The sequence below is a fragment of the Suricata suricatta genome, chromosome 2, assembly GCF_006229205.1.
Source record: "Suricata suricatta isolate VVHF042 chromosome 2, meerkat_22Aug2017_6uvM2_HiC, whole genome shotgun sequence".
NCBI lineage: Eukaryota > Metazoa > Chordata > Mammalia > Carnivora > Herpestidae > Suricata > Suricata suricatta.
This window is the reverse complement of record NC_043701.1, coordinates 43,741,909-43,759,613: the sequence shown is the minus strand read 5'-3', so window position 1 is coordinate 43,759,613 and position 17,705 is coordinate 43,741,909. Positions and strand designations below refer to the sequence as shown.

The 17,705-nt window shown below is 42.6% G+C and overlaps 1 protein-coding gene across 3 annotated transcripts in view; it reads right to left on the bottom strand.

The window, feature by feature from the left end:
• Positions 1-17,705, bottom strand: part of PDE1C (phosphodiesterase 1C) — a 509,313-nt gene that overhangs the window by 366,499 nt on the left and 125,109 nt on the right. For all 3 annotated transcript variants that reach the window (XM_029925461.1, XM_029925470.1, XM_029925493.1), the window contains exon 3: positions 15,089-15,260. In XM_029925461.1, coding sequence (XP_029781321.1) covers positions 15,089-15,260 — 172 coding nt within the window. The remainder of the gene's footprint in view (positions 1-15,088; positions 15,261-17,705) is intronic.

Genomic DNA, 17,705 nt, shown 5'->3' with positions numbered 1-17,705 from the left:
AAAGATTTTTATCATAACATTCCTTTCACGAGTCAAAAACGTGTGGGGCAAGGGCAGGCGCCGCACATGGGTGGCCTAGTTGGTTAAGCGTCTGACTTTGGCTGAGGTCATGATCTGACGGTCTGAGAGTTCAAGCCCTACAATCAAGATCTCTGCTGTCAGCATGGAGCCTACTTCAGATCCTCTGTCCCCCTATCTCTCTGCCCCTCCTCCACTCATTTTCTCCCCCCCCTCTTTCTCTCTCTCTCTTTCCCTTCCCCTCTCTCCCTCCCTCCCTCCTCTCAAAAATAAACATTAAAAAAAGAGTGAAAAACTGGGAACAACCTAAATGTCCAACACATATTCACATACACACATTATGTGGCAATACAGGAAAATGCTTAAGGTAAAATGTTCAGTGAAAAAAAAAACAGGATACAAAATTGTATCCACATCATAACTGCAACTATAAGAATAAGGCATAGATAGACTTCAGGAAGGATGCCAAAATGATAGCACAGATTATATTCAGGAGTTTTTTTTTTCTTTTCCATTTATCAAATGTTCTACAAGGTAAGCACATTATTTTTATGACAAAATTTCCTTTTGGAAAGATGAAAAATGGAGGACTGATGACTAAGAAACTGAGGCAATGTCTCAAAGTCAGTTTACCCCTAAGGTAGTGAAAACATGTCAGCCACTGAAATAGTAAGTAAAAATAGTCAGTGCCTAGCAGGCTTTTGAAAACTTCCACGTATCACATTCCCAAAAGAAAACATGCACTTCGCCTGCATTCTGTTGAATTGGCTTTTGGAGAAAGACAACACAAGGAACATTTGGTGACACTTCAGTTATCGAAAATGGCACGGACATATGGCATCTCGAGGGGTGGGAGAGCTCATTCTGTGATCATTCCAAAACTCGAGACGCCCGTTCCAGATACATACTCTAAGAAGCAAAGTCTATCTGGTAGTTGTGGTCAGGAAAGGCCTTCATGGTCATTGGAAAAATGGTGCCCTGTGGAATATTTAAACATACCAAGGCAATGAGACTGTGGGAGGACCTAGGGGAGGAAGGGAAGACCAGAGGGGAGCCTGGGGTGCAGGCAGACTGGTTCTCAGGCCTGCTGAACTCAGCTTAACCAAAGAGGCTTTTACAACCTACAGCTGCCAGGGCTCCACCCCAGGGAAGCTGGTTTAATCACTTGTGAGTATACTGTGCAGCCTGGATTAAGAACCACTGAAATAGAAGGTAGATAATAAATCTGAAGAGAATAGAGATGCTACGTGTGGTAAAAGGCATGATTTTCAACTGGGAGAAGATGAAATTACATCACAGAGGGGATTCACTTGTGGTTACTGGTGACGCCATTGACTTTGTTCAGAAGTTAGAAAAGAGAATTTTAGAATTCATTTGCTCTACTTTCTCTTAGGTAAACACTTCTCTCTCTCTCTCTTTCTCTCTCTCTCTCTCTCTCTCTCTCTCTCTCTCTCTCTCTCACACACACACACACACACACACACACACACACACACACCTCAATAAGTTGAATTTCTGCCAAATAATAGAATTCGTGGTGATGTTTTGTAATCTTTAAAACTACAATTAATAAACATTAGGGACTACACCAAGTTTATTTAACCTTTTTTTTAAATGATAAAGATACAAAATAAGTTACAAAAACAGTACAGAGAATTCCTACGTGCCAATCATCCAGCTTCCACCAATGACATATACAACAACAATATATGACCAAAACCAGGAAGGTGACATTGACACAGAACAATTCCCTGAACTCCAAACAACTCAGATTTCAGGAGTATGTTTTGTGCTAGCTGTTTATATATACTTTCGCATGCCATCCTTCCATATTACTTCTTCCACTTTGCAGAAAAGAAAACTGAAGCCAAGAGTAACTTTCCCAAGGTGTTGAGTGGAGAATTTCTGTTGGGACAGAAATTCAGCTTTGTCTGATTCCAAGCCCCAGTTCTACATCACCTTCCTCTACCAGGTCTGCATACTACACAGCACACCACCGTGGGTCATAGCCCCCAGAGAGAAAGGGCTCTAGCAAGACTGCAGGGAGACACCGGTGACAGCCCAGCCTCACAAGTGTATAGGCTTGGGCCAGGAGAGCAGGAGGTCTTAAAAAGGGCTTCCTAGGTCTCCAGATGAGCAACTAAAGCTGCATTCAGAGGCAGCTTTTGAATAAAGTAAGGCAGGAGGAAGGGACAGGCAGGGAATGAAGCCCAAGGCAACGGGCCATTTGGTGATGCGGTGAGAGTCCACACTCAGCACCAAGAAATGGCAGGAAATGAAGTAAGCTGACTGATGTTGGCACCTAGCATGGGATCAGGGTGACAGGGAGGCCGGCGGGCAGGCAACAGGAGCCTAATTGGAAAATAGGTCCACATTAGCAACAAAACCGGAAGATATAGACCCATTCCTCGGTACTAGACTAAGAAAGCAGTGTGACCTAATGACTAAACTGTCTGGCTTTAAATCCCAGACCTACCAACTAGTGGTATGAGCGTGGATTAGTTAACTTCTTCATGCCTCCATTTCTCCATCTGTAAGCAAGATTAGCTATTATTATTATGCACATTTGGACTACACGGGATTCAAAGGAAAATGTTAGCAACAAAAGAGAGGCAGAGGGTACCTCAAAGATCCTAGATGTCAGAACAGTAACTCAGTGCTAAAGGACATGTGAACATGGCTGCTAAAGTCAGATAAAGTTAATTCCTTCATACAACACAGAGCCTATAGCAAAGTATACATATTCCAAGAGCATTAAACAGGATGTTGATGCTGCATCATATTAGCCACTAATTGTCAAGCACTTGCTGATGCCAGACACTGTGCTCATTGCTTAACATGTATAACCTTCCTTGACTCCCCACAGGTATCCCATGAGGAAAAAAATATCTAATCCCATTAAAGAGATGAAGAAACTGAGTCTCAATTTAAACTACATGTTCAAGGTCACACAGCAGGCAAGCAGTGAAGCTGGACTAAAACCAGAGCTCAAATGTTCCCAGTATACCTCACTGATAAGATTCAGGCAACTCTTTGGACCGGTGGTTGGCAGAGTCATCAGACACTGGCCAGCAGGACCAGGAAGCAGAGAGGAGTGCATTATGGCAGAAAAATCTAAGGAGAAAAGAATTGGAGACCCTGTTTAAAGTCCAGAATATATGTTTGAACTCCTTTTTCTGGCTAAGAAATACCTTTCCAGCCTACTCCACATTACTCTCTCCACTCTGCAGTTTCCCATAATTCTTGTGGCACTTACAAGTCCAGATAAAGACATTGCCTTCCACCAGATCAAAGGACCCCAAAGAGACCCTACCTACTAGCAGGGTATGGGTTTAGACTCTGAATTTTCTGATACACATCTTCATATTCCAGGTAAAGCTTATTTCTGCCCATTAGAGTTAATGATTGAGACGGCAGGACCACCCATACCACCTCTCTGCTTGGACTTTCTGGCTTTTCTCTCATAGTTAAAGCCCTGGGCTCCAGGTGCGATGAAGACATAATGGCTTATAAAACATTGAGTGAAAGAAGAATCCAGAGTCTGTACTGATACGAAAATCTAGAAAGAGAGAGAAAGGGAAAGGAAGGGAAAAGCTCTTGTCCACGGTCAAATGTCGTTCAGTTGGTGGAGAAGGGATGACAGAGTTAGAAATCATCATTAACTCAGGCAAGAATCATGAAGTGGCACTAAAACCACTGCATAAATATTTGTTAACAAAAAGGCTACACTACATAGTCTGAACGTATCTCCTCACTGATAACTTATTACTTACACAAGGGGAAAGGTACCTTTAGAGTAGAGAACTGGGAGGAAAAACCTCAACCAAATGCTCAAGATTAACATCACCAGTAACGGGAGCAATAGGCAATCTTTTCCCCTACTGCTGCCCTGAGAAGGACACAGTATCAGTTAGGTAATATTCTTGTCAACACGAATAACCTGAAGGAAACCACAAGGCAATGATCAGGCAATCCCTAACTGAGGAACATTCTGCAAAACAAAACACATGACCCGTCTGCTTCAAAATGTTAACGTCATGAAAGAAAAAGAAAGGCTGAGCAACTGCTTCAAATTAAAGGAGATGAATGAGACATGATAACTCAATGTAACGTGTGCTTCAGGAATGGGTCCTGGGCCAGAAGGAAAGATTGCCATAAAAGACATCATGGGAACATATGGTGAAATTAGAATATGGGCTATATATAGTAGTATATAGTAATGGTATTATTTTAATAGTAAGCTTCCTGAATTTGAGAATTTTACTGTGGCCATGTAAGAAGATGGTCTCTTCCCAAAGAAACTCAAGCTGAAACTGAAAGGTCATGATGTCTACAACTTGAATCAAGAAATTTAGAAAAAAGATAGATTCTGATATAAGATGGGATAGGATAGGATGAGATAGATGGGATGGATGGGATAAGAAAGACATTTGACATCAAGGAAGCAAATGTGACTCCAGGTAAAGGTTAGATAGTTGTTCATTTTACTCATCTTGCAACTTTTTTGGAGGTATAAAATTGGTCAAAATCAGTTTTTAAAAAAACAAATGCAAAGACATTTCTTAAATATAGGGACCTGGAAGGTGGCTTAGAGTGAGACAAAATAACCTAGGTCAGTGCTACACTTGGAAACTTAACCATGGAAACTCAAACCTGACATAGCCAAGCAGTCAAGGATAGAATAATTGGCCCAACATTGGAGAAACACATGATTTAATAAATATAATCCAACCCCCCTTCATACATCTTTCTCTAATTCTAAATCCGGACCATTTTCCAAGAATGACAATGATGAACAGATCAAAATTTGGGATCCATAATCCAAGACTGTTATTTGATTCACATCTTGTTTTTGACTTTGCATACAGTGTTCAATATGCCTGCTTCCAAGTACTTGAGCCCCATCACCGTAGCCAGAATTATCACCTCTTCCAAATGAGGACAAGCTTGTATGCAGTCTTGTTCAAATAACAATCCATCCACAACTAAGCTAATCCACAGGATCTGAAGGTAATTTATTGTAGGAAATTCACTTCTGGCTGCACTTAATAATAATCAATAAATGGGGAGCAGCTAAGTTATAGTTATGGGCTGTCTATTCAATAACCATTAGCTACTACTGCATTTAGAAGTAGTAAAAAAAAAAAAAAAAGCCTCTGTTCCAAAGCATGTGGAAAAACATATTTTCACAAGTTTCTTCCCAAATTGCCCATGTACTTCCTCCAGACCCCATGCTACTCTCTAGCTCCATTATTCCACCTGTGCCAAAGGCCAGAAACCTTTGTTTTGATGCTCTGTGTGTAGGGGACTGAGGCATGTAAATATAATTCCTAGTTCTGTAACTCAGTGAAAAATGTAGTCCGCTTTCTGCTTCCCCAGAGATTTTACAAGAACTCCAAAGATCTCTGCCCATGGAATAACACTGAACCTTATTCCCACAGTAAACAAAGCCCTACCATATTTGCTCCCAACTTTACCTTTCCAACACTGCCTCCCTTTTACAAGCCTTGGACACAAATCCAGCAGCAAGTCCAACACTGGCCATATCTTCCTGCCTCCCAACCTTGGCTCACACTGTTCCTTTTGCTTCCCTTTTATGTCCACCATGATCCAAGGTGGCCCATTTCATGGTGACACTAAGTGCTATTCATCATATTCATCAATCGATGTGTGGTCCAAGAGGGTGGAGCATGCACTGGTCTAGTTCACTCCATGTGACTCCAGTGTGTGGCACAGGATGTGACTTAAGAGTGGGCACTTGGGGCGTCTGGGTGGCTCAGTCGGTTAAGCGTCCAGCTTCCGGCTTCGGCTCAGGTCATGATCTCACGGTTCGTGGGTTCGAGCCCTGCATCCGACTCTGTGCTGACAGCTCAGAGCCTGGAGCCTGCTTCGGATTCTGTGTCTCCCTCTCTCTCCCCTGCTCGTGCTGTCTCTCTCTGTCTCTCAAAAATAAATAAAAAACATTTTTTAAAAATTAAAAAAAAAAGAGTGGGCACTTGGATGGGAAAAGACAGCATCTGGTATTAGAGAGATGCTAATAAGAAGGAGAGTGCTCCTTTTCTACTTAGCAAAGTCAAAAACCCTGCCCTAATGCTGTAAGTGGGAACAAAACTTTCTATAGAGTAAAACACAGGGTCACACTATTGTGAGGTTAGTAATGTAACCAGGAGCCCCTCACTACAAAGGGCAGGGACCAATCACCAATCAAAGGATATCCTGACTTGCATTATCACTGGACACAGTTTTAAAGGGCTTTTCTTTATTTTTATTCAGGTACTTTAATTTTACTGCAAAGAAACAAATGCAGTACAGTCATTCATCACTGAAAGTTTGTAAGGATTAACATATGGTGCTTTTGAGAAATTTCCCAGTGTAGGGTCCCATATCAGTTAACCAATCTGTCTCTTTACCTCACCTACCATTAAGACTTAGCCCAAAGCCTGGAACTAGGGAGGTGGAGGATGTAATACAGGAGAAATGGAAAGCCAGGGTCCAGCTTTTCTTGCTCAGAGGATTAAAAGGAGAAGGAAAACCAGGACTGAAGACGAGCAGAGATGAGATCTGTATGTCCTTTTCTGTCTCTGGAAAGACATCCACCCACAAAACAGAGGGTCCACATCCAAGTACAATCAGTGGCCCGTAATGTTAGGTAGCAGGAGGCTAGGTTTTAGCTTTCCCAAGTTGCCTCTTAGGTTCTGAGGGGTTTGGCCAGGCCCCAGATGGTCCCATGAAATCCTGAGTGTAGACCTCAGAAATGATATGGGACCATGATTGAAGAGTTGGCCAGTGAAGCCAGTGAGGCCAGTCAGGCTGACAGGGGACAAAATAGCCAAGGGTGGAAGGCCGGACCAACTTATCCAGAACCATATTAAATTTTAAAAAAAATTTTTCTTAATGTTTGTTTATTTTTGAGAGAGAGAGAGCATGAGCAGGGAAGGAGCAGAGAGAGAGTGAGACACAGAATAAGAAGCAGACTCTAGGCTCTGAGCTGTCAGTACAGAGCCTGACACAGGGCTCAAACTCATGTACCATGAGATCATGACCTGAGGCAAAGTTGGACACTTAACTGACTAAGTTACCCAAGCGCCCCCAGAACCATATTAGAATCAAAACCAGACCTCAATGGATCTAAAGCTCTGCCAGAGGAGGAGTGGGGGTGGGGAGGCCTTCCTTCACTTAAGACAGAACATCAGGGATTCCCCGCACACTTGAAGTCTCTGTGTGGCCTGGGGCAAAAGTTCCTATTGCTAATTAGGAGGCACAAGAGGTTGATCCACACATCACACTGGCAGGGAAATTTAGACAGAGGTTCTCAGAGTGTCCCAGCACCCCTCCCCCACCTGACAGCATTGAAGCTACTTGACCCTCCCTGTAGGGTTATTCTAGGATGAATTGCTTACACTTTGTGTACAATGTGCTTCTAGGAGTGATTCTGAGGGATGTACACTGAAGTGCTAAGGATACCTCAAACAAGGTCCGTTCCTGTGGTGAGAAAGCTGGGTTCCCCAAAAGCCCAGTAAGAATGTGTCAGATCTGAAGAAGGATGTACTCTCTAGGAGAACTCAGCTCTAGAGACAAGTACACTGGCTGGACACCGGAGTGTATCCATAAGCAAATCATCTGTACAATGTTCAACATTTTTGAGCAGATCTATTTTAGGTATGATTTAAAAATTTCCCCTCTTACATTGTAGTTTATTTAGTTAATCCGAATGTTTCGGCAAAGTATCTTGTAGGCAATAAAAGTACAAGATACTAAAGAAAATTGTGACCTGTTCCATATTTACCCCACCACTAGCACTCATGGGGAAGGTACAACATCAACTACAAAATGTAACATTAAAGAGAGAGAGATTGGCCCAGGATTTCTAGGCCAGTAGCCTTGGAGCTGTGCCCACAGCATAGAGCCAGCAGTGGTCAGCCAGCAGAGGATCAGGGTGAGATGGGAGACTGTGTTAGCCCAGGTCTTCTGAGAGGCAGTTACCAAGCCATGCAAGAAATATATCAGGGGGAACATCTATAAGAGAAAATGGGGAAGAAGCCAGGGAGTCTGGGAGAGTGGGAGTACAAGTCTGACTCCCAGTGAAGGAGAGAAGGAAGGAAGATTGAGTGGAAGTATCTCAGACCACAGTGCAGTTCCAAAGAACGTTCAGCAAGGCCATCATGGAGTCCTCAAGCCAATGTCGCCATTGGAGAAGTCCCACATCTTCCAGGAATGGCCAGTCTTAGCATCTCTGATGCTCTCAGTCACTGGCTGAGAGAACACTTGGGAACACAGCCTCAGCCATCACCAAAACAAGTTTCTCACCCAGAAGCTGGGGCCTTGGTTCAAGTACACCCCCTGTGGTTGGAGATGTGAAAGGGGCATGGCCTCCACAAGGATAAATCTCCTCTTTCCCAGAAGGACAAGGAAGAATGCAAAAGAATAGTTTCTGTATGATACATGCTTTGTCAATTTCCAACCCTAAAAAATCTGTCCATAAAAACTTACTTACAAGAAGAAGCCTAAATATTTCCCTTATGGGAAGCCCACTTTGCAATGAAAACTCCTCTGAGTTAAAAACAAACAAACAAACTCAGAATTAATTCTTTCATTTTCCCCTTAGCAAACTTGAGGAAGACTCTACAATTTGGATCAGCAAAGACCAGAAGGGGAAAATGTCAACTCCAGGGAGGCAGCACTAAGTCAGGGAAGTAGGTGTCCCCAAAAGTCTCAGTGGGTGACCAACATACGGTGATAGAGAAAGATGTGTGACCAGACTTCTCACGAGCTAATTGGGAATTTTAACCCATGACTCATCCCGGGGTGGGATCCGAAGCGGCAGGGGCCGCCACCCCACGCCATGCCCTGTCATCAGCCAGATTGCACATTTCCTGAAAGTAATCAAGTCAGAAACTGGCTTCTTGGCAGTAGCCTCTGGTGGAAAAATGACTGCCAAAAACCAAAATGAGGATGAGTTCAACGATTCAATTCTGCATGGAAAACACAATCCGTTAAATGGGATCTGACAAGGCCTTAATCTCATCCATAGCTGAGGGCGTTGGCTCAATGCAGTTCTGCTCCCTGCAACATATTCTTAGTAAGCTATGTATAGAATCAGGAACACTTTTGCCAAAGCCCAAATAAGTCCATTCTAAGCGGGAAGAGAAGCTTATCAAGCCCCCAGTGATTCTCTGGGGAATGAGTATGCTATTCTTTCAAATGCAAAATTATCAAAACTTGGTAACTCAACCCACATTGAGAGTCACACAATTCAAGGTAAGTAACCAAAATGGCCAATGCACCCGATGGCTTCAGAATTTCCATTAGTATCTAAGAAGGTCAGGCCAGGATGGCCTTACTCATAAGGCACCCGTGGGGCTCCTCTTCCCACCTTGGGGTTCACTGCACAACCCAGTCACAAAAGAAGGGGTCATGGTGTGGGGGATCAATCCATTCCTAAACAGAGTTTTGGAAACTGGAAGAGAAGGAATTAAGGGCTGTCACGTTCATTAGCCCTCTTAATCCTAGCAACAGTCTCCAAGGCCTATGTTGTTATTTTAGTTTCCATTTGTAAAATGAGGAAATTGAGATTCAAAACTATCACTCAAATCACATAGGTTAGAAGAACATTTGCAAACTCATACCTGCGGTATTCCAAAGCCTATGGCTTTCCACTCAGAGGGTGGTCGTCAGACCATGACGTCACTCTACAGTTGGTCTGAAATGCAGATCCCCAGGCTGCAACCTAGACTTACTCTGCTTCTGAATTTAATACGATCCTCAAAGGAATTCATTCATAAAGTTTGAGAAACATTGCCTTTAAAGCGGTCCTATCCAAAAGCATGGCTGGATTAAACACATAAATTTGAACTAGAAAACAGATTTAGTACAAAAGAACAGGGTAGGTCTCACAGGAGAAGCATCAGACTATATATCCAAGTTGCCACATCCAAATTAGTAGAGCCAACCATGCTATCTTATTCTCCAACAATAAACCCAGAAGCCAAGGTGATGTGGTAGTAGTAGAACATGGCGCAGAGGTTATAATTTTGGAGTCAGGTGGACTAGGCTGAAATTTTTAGTTCTGCCACCTGCTGAGTGACTTTGAGTGAGCTGTTTGATCTCTCTGAACCTCAGTTGCCTGACTTGTACAACTGGGATTACAATACTTACCTGTAACCTTGGGAGATTAAATGAGGAAATGAATGTACAATTTCTGGCTATAGCAGATATTCAATAAACATTAGTTTCTTTGCCTCCTTGTGCAATCTGGACTGGGTCTCACCTTTGCAAATGTGCACACTAGAGGCTCCCAGCAGCCAGCTCTTTCCTGTTCTCTGGGTCCTCAGGTGGCAGGTACTGAGTCCTATCCCTAATCAGACTGGCTGGACTTGTCTGTCTTCCTCATGCTCCTGGTTCAGCTTTCTCTCTCACCTCCTTAAAGAAAAACCTGAGCAGAACAACAGGTTCAAAGAGACAGGTCATAAAGAAAAAGGCATTTGGGTACAATTCCCAGGAGTATCTATTTTTCAGACACTGAAGCTTTTTTTTTCTTAGTTATGTTCCCACTTTCTTCTTTTCAAAAATCTCTGGTCTTGAAAGCAGGTTTTTCATGCCAGAGGCTTAGCAAATTTTCAGAGCCCACAGGGTCTGCACCTAGAGCCACAACACCCAAGCCTGATCCTATTTACTCTGTGTGTATACACTCAAATGCACATAAGGTTTCCAGTGACAGCTGAGGAGGAATAGGAGATTAGCACCTCCAGAGCACATTCTGGGTGCCAGATCCTGTGCTTGTCTCTCTCATTTATATTAGCTTCTTTAAACTCTCCCTCCAAGCCTGGGAAATAGGCCTCTTTATCCCTATTTCAAAGATTGGAGAAACTGAGACCAGATTAGATAACTTATCTGCTCAAATTAACACAGCAAAATATTCCAGAGCTCCAGGGATTATTCAATATCATATGGTCTAGTGGTTCTCTAACTGTGGTGCCTGGACCAAGAGCATTGGAATGACCTTGTTAGAAAGGCACACCTTAGGACCCCACCCACACCTGGGGATGAGCCCAACAATCTGTTTCCATAACCTCTAAGTAACTATAATGTACACCCATGTTTGAGACCCACGTTCTTGTCTACCCTCAGATGTGATAGTTAAGAGAGCAGAGGTTCAAAGAGATGATGCAATTTGCCTTGGTAATAGAATCTAAAGCCCAGTACAGTGACCTTTAGAAGTTGAATTTTCCTGCCTAGGTAGCTTAGAGGGTCCCTTTCACGAGGAGTAAAGACTAAAGTCCATAGTACAACAGCACAAAACTACATTATCATCCGGCCATATTGGCTGGGATTTGAAAGTGCACAAAAATGAGGAGACCCTTCCCGCCATGCACTGGTATCTTTCCTTCAAGACTGCTGAACTGTCTGCTCTGAGACACAAAACATCTGCCTCCACACTGCTGCCCAAACGAGAGGAGGGCTCAACGGGAGAGTGCCACGGAATGTACTCAGAATGAAGATGGCATTTACACACACCTCAACCATCAACTTACAAGCCTCAGAGGAAAGAGGCCATGCCTCTCATATTCTAAAATCCTTATTTCTAAATCTGTGTGTCAAATTCTTACTTTCTGCTACATCCCCTCCCATTATTGCCAACAGACATAAACAGAGTGTTGGCCACCAGTGGAAGTCATTTGGGAAGGGATCTATCCTACAGCCCCATTTGCATCACAGGCATGCTTTTTTATGTGATTTATATGTGATATATTTACCTGGGGAGGGATTCCAGGGGCTGATAAAGACTAGGTAGGACCTAAAGTATGCCCAAGCTACCCCTTGTTTCAGCCACTGGTGACCACCAATTGACAAGCAATTGTCCTTATTAATTTGTGTTTGAATTTAATCAGAACTATGGGCTCTACTTTTCTTGACCAGTTTCTCCATTTCTAAAATGGGCATCATCCTTGGGTTGTTAGGGCCATGCCTGGCAATATAAGAATCTTATTGTTATTATTGTTGTAACAGGGATCTCAGGGGAATTTTAAACATACAACCTTCTGCGGGCCCCTGGATGGCTCAGTCGGCTCAGTGTCCAGCTTCGGCTCAGGTCATGATCTCACAGTTCGTGGGTTCGAGCCCTGCATCAGGCTTCGTGCTGACAGCTCAGAGCCTGGAGCCTGCTTCAGATTCTGTGTCTCCCACTCTCTTGCCCCTCCCATGCTCATGCTCTGTCTCTGTGTGTCTCTCAAATAATAAATAAACATTAAACAAAAATTTTAAAAACATACAAACTTCTGAAGCTTTTTCGAAAAACACCTACCATTGATAAATGTATAAACACTTCCTACCTTATTTCTTGGAAATACAGACTGGAATTTACCTTTAGGGCAGACTGTCCCTTTGATCTAGAAGGAATTACTTGAATGGAAGATTATGCAAATATAAAACAAGCATATATTCTTTGTCCTGGGAGTAGCTTGGTATGTAATCATCTCCACATACTCACCAAGAGCTACAAAAGATTTCTAGGGAAAGTGATATGAAGTATCTGATCCACCCTTTTTGAGGATCCACATCATTAGAACATGTCTGAGACACTGCTAAAAATAGGTGTCAGGAAATAACAAGAGAAGACAGACAGAGAGGGTATCACAAGAAAGAGGAGATCTGGACTGGACACTGACTTCGATCTTCACTGAGATCAGAAAGTCCTCCGCGTGAGACCCCATTCCCCGGGCAGGTGGCAGGAAGTAGAGCAGGTGAAGGGCTGAGTCTTTAACCACTGTCAGTAAGCCAGGGGTCCCTGGGTACAGTCAGGGAGACAAACCCCAAGAAAAGACTAGACTTCCTCATCATTAGGCACATTGGGTTTACTGTCATTGCAATTTGGATCTTATTTGATAATTAAAGCTGATGATCACAGTTCATTGCCAGGATTTCTAATGACCTCCAAAGTGAAGAAGGAGAAACACAAGGGAGTAACCAAAGTTGCCATTTCTTCCCAGATTTCCTAGAGTTACTAATACTGGGAAGTCAGCAATTCTCAGGTTTTTTCACTCTTGTGATATAGCCTTGGGGGGAATAGGAGGGACGGGGCGGGGGGGGGGGGGGGGAGAACACATAAGTGATATATTCCTATCAGCATTATATAAAATCAGTTACAACTCATTTCTCTCTTTGCAATTCAAAAAGCATATAGAAAATAAGTGGCATTATTACAAGTGCAACCTTAATTCTCCTCTAATTTATTTCTTGATATATAAATTGTTTACACATGTTAATACATTGCTTATGATCACCTGCATACAAATAATCTCACAATGATGTGACTACCACAGTTAAGGACAACTGCATTAGAGAATATTTACCCTCTAACATTACCACTGAACTCACTTATCTTCTTCAGAAGAAAGGATGGTGCCAGAAATAACACACAGTTGTATTAAGGAGACAAATAAATGAATAACCAATGCCAATGGATTTCTAGCTTCAAATGCTGAAGGGTTGGCATATTTACATCAGCTCTGTTTTTCTTACTACACCAAGTGTTACAGGAACTAAAATTAAGGCCGTACCTTAACAAACATAATTTAATCTTTTTTCCGGACCCCAGACATTGATACACAATACAACTAGCAGATCAAATTGATGTTCATGGTCATCAATACATTTTCTTTACTGAGGAGCACTGAATGCAAAGAGAAAGGATAGAGTTGGCAAGCAAATGAGATGTTCTTTTCGTCAGAGTGCCTTTTCAGCTGTTCATTGAAGAGGACAATGAACCTGGTCTGGGCTGGGAGGAGTAGCTACAAGAAGACTGCATGTGAAGGTGTCACTCCAACCAGAGATGCTCCAACATGAGAACACACAGCCCAAGAAAGCCATTCACCCTCCCAGCTTCCACCAGTCACGTGCAGAGAATTGCAGGTTCATGGAAGTTACTGCTCTCTACCTGAGCGGGTTTTCTTTTATGTCAAACCTCACAAGGCAGTAACCAAACTCTTAGTAGGAATAAGAAAAGCATTTGCTTTGCAATTCTTGTCCCACCACTGCATCAGTCACACTACATAAAGAAATCCAAACCCCTATTCATCAGTGCTTTTCAGAGCTCATCTATAATTCAGTCGACACTAAGAACCTTCACACAATGAAACGGCTTTTACTGAGCGATTATACACATCACCTGGATGCAAACAAGAGTACGTTTTTCATGGATGCCAAGAGTTTTCCGGGTTGTTTATGGGAGAAGAAAAGCAAGGTTTGTATGTCCTACTATGCCTCGTGGAGAGTAAGAAAGTCTTATATAACAAAAAGAAAAGCGAAAGAAGTAAAATTAGGGTAACGGGGAGAAAGGAGGGGAGGAAGGCAGGATGGCAAAAAAAAAATTAAACTTTAATTTCTGAAGCCAGCACTGCTATTTATTTCAAAAGTGAGTTTGAAAGACCCATTAAGGGGGAAGAAATCACTTTTATACACCATATCCTATACTCATATTGATTTTTATGGGATATGGTGATTGCTAGAGTCGTGATGAAGTGGAGAACAAGACAGAAAGAAAACACAAGAGGCCTCTGCAGAAGACGCAAGACCAAATGAACAAGAACACAGCAGCCACCCAGGAAACACAGAAGGAAGATCTCTGCTTCCTTTCAGGAGGCAGCAGCTCTCACATCTTTTACGACTTAGAAACCTTCCCCCAGCCAGAGACTCTAAAAACATGGGGCTGAATTCATTCCCACCACATGCTTTTTCTCTGTGCACTTATCTCCATGCGTCATCCTCCTTTGAAGCAAAAGACTCATTAATCCAATTCAAATTGCCAACATCAGTAAATCCTTTGCCTCAGCATTTAAATGCCAATACCAATTAAATACCAACAGCAACTTAACTACTGATGGGATCTGCGCTACATTCAGGAAATCCAGCCAGAAGTCCAGCTAGCATTAATTCCAACACTCCTTCATCAATTCTAATTTACTCAGTGCAAAGAAATGAGGTAATTTTCTGGCCACGCTGACGATGCATCCAACTGGATTGAAATAACTCTGCAGCATATAAGAAGGAACAGATTGATTGCAATCCACCAAACCTGAAGGACGTCTTCACCAAGGCTTCCGGGCTATCAAGCTGAGGCAATTCATCAGCTAAGATTTCCTCTGGTGGTCGGGGGTCATGGACAATGGTTGGTCGTGGCTTTTCCTTGGCATTCCCCGTGAGCCCATCGATGAGGGAGTTCCACAGGCAGTTCTGCGACTTAGACCCTGAGGGGTGAGGAGGAAAAAGTGTCGTCAATTCTGAACCAACAGCATGCCCTGCCTTGCCCAACTCAGGATTTTCAAGAGCAAAGCAGGGAAATTTCCATACTTTTTATGATCTCCAACATAGAGGGTTCCAAGAGATACTGGTCAGGTAACATAGGGAGTAACCAGGACTTTTTTAATTTATATGCAGAAAATAGTCTAATACCCTGACTATTTTGGCCCACAACTAAGTATTACAGATACACGTCTTGTCTCATTTCAGTGGTGATCAACTCCAACTCCTAATAGATCTGTAGGTATTTATTTATATATTTTTTCAGCAATTGGAAGTATACAAAGGACTACCCTTTTAAAGAAGAGGAAGATGTTCAGACACAAGTCTCCCTTATGAACTCAGCTTGCCTAAAGCCCAAGTTTCAAGACTCCATTCTAAAGAGACACTCACCCCAAACAGGGCCCCAGCTCTAGAAACCAGAACTCTAGACAGGTTCAGTCTTCTAGAAGATCAAGAACCAAGAAAATTACACTGCATGTTAACAATACTCTACCCAACAAACACTTCAGTCATATGAGATGAATATTAAAGGCAAACATGAAGTGGAAAGAGTATCACAAAATAGGGTAACCAAGGTCAATATCAACAGGGATACATTTACATTACATTACATTGTATTATGTACCCTTGATATGATGTGATGAAAATGGCACTTTACCTCTGTGGTATCCCTTCCCAAAACACATAGCCCCAGTGTATTAAGCATGCTTCTAGCTTCTGTAAACTTGATGCTTTAATGTCTGCCCTACATGCATATCCCAGACATTCCTTGTTCTGGACGACTCAGTAATGCACCTGAGTCACCTTGTCTTGCCTTCCTGCCTCCCTCATCTCCCACCTCCTCCCTCCACTAACTCTTCAGATAGAGTCTTTATCCCAGGGGCATGCTTTTCAAGTACAAACCAACCAAATCGGAGTCCACACCCCCAACACCTCCCTTACTGAGCTTTTGCACTCTGGGCCACTATTCATCTTCCCAATTCACCCCAGCCCAGGTACCAGAAAACTAGGGACAGCCCCTATGCCCCAAAGCCCATTGAATCTATTCAAACTAGCCAATCCTAAGCCTACTTACCCTCCTTTGCCCATGACTCCCTACAGAAACCACAGTAAAGACTCTTGCTCACAATTTCCCCCACCGCAGCTCTGCCTTATAACCGACCCCAATGCTTCTCAGCATGGCCTCCAGGGTGTGACACATGCCTCCCTCTTTGGGGACCTGCAGGTATTAAAAAACTATCTTTTCAATGGCAGTCATCTCCAGATCTGCTGGCCCTACCATGCCTAAATAATAATAAGAACTTACCTAAGTACCCAATCTAGTCATGGGGAAAACATCAGACAAATCCCAACTGAAGGACATTCTGCTAACACCTGACCAATACTCCTCTAAACTGTCGAGGTTATCAAAGAACAATGAAAGTCTGAGAAACTATCACAGTCAAGAGGAGTCTAGGAAGACACGATGACGAAATGCAGTGTGGTATCCTGATGGGATCATAAACTTAAAAGGACATTAGGTAAAAACTAAGGAAATCTGAATGAAGTATGTACTTAGGTCAATAATAATTTATCCCTATTAGTTCATTAATTGTGACAAATGTACTATATTAATATGAGATTAAAAATATGGAAAAATGGGCATAGGCATATGGGAACTCTTAGTACTATCTTTGCAAATTTTCTATAAATCTAAAGCTGTTCTAAAATAAAAAGTTATTATAAAAATACAAATAAATAAAATACTATAAATAAATAGCTATTACATAAGAAGTCTATGAGCAAAAATAATTTTTAAGTGGAACCTGAGGGTATTATAATTATTATTACCCCATTACCACTGGCTTGTGCCAGTTATGCTCTTCCCAAAGGAAAGAAAGCTTTTACCTTTTCCACAAAGATACTGTGGGGTTTCCAAGTCATGCACCCATAGAGCTGTATCACCCAGAAGGGTTGGCTTTTTCTACCCAATCCATGCAGAGGGAGTACCTTCATCTAAGTTATACATAGACTCTTTATGGGGCCTGAGGGGGTGTGCATGGAGGGGTAAAAAACACTGCCAGAAAACATGGACACTTCTCCAAAGAGGACATCCAGATGGCCTCCAGGCACATGAAATGATGCTCAACATCACTCATCATCAGGGAAACACAAATCAAAACCACACTAAGATACCACCTCACACCAGTCAGAGTGGCTAAAGTAAACAAATCAGGAGACTATAGATGCTGGCGAGGGTGTGGAGAGATGGGCACCCTCCTACACTGTTGGTGGGAATGTAAACTGGTGCAGCCACTCTGGAAAAGTGTGGAGGTTCCTCAAAAAACTATCCATAGAACTCCCTTATGACCCAGCAATAGCACTGCTAGGGATTTAACCTAGGGATACAG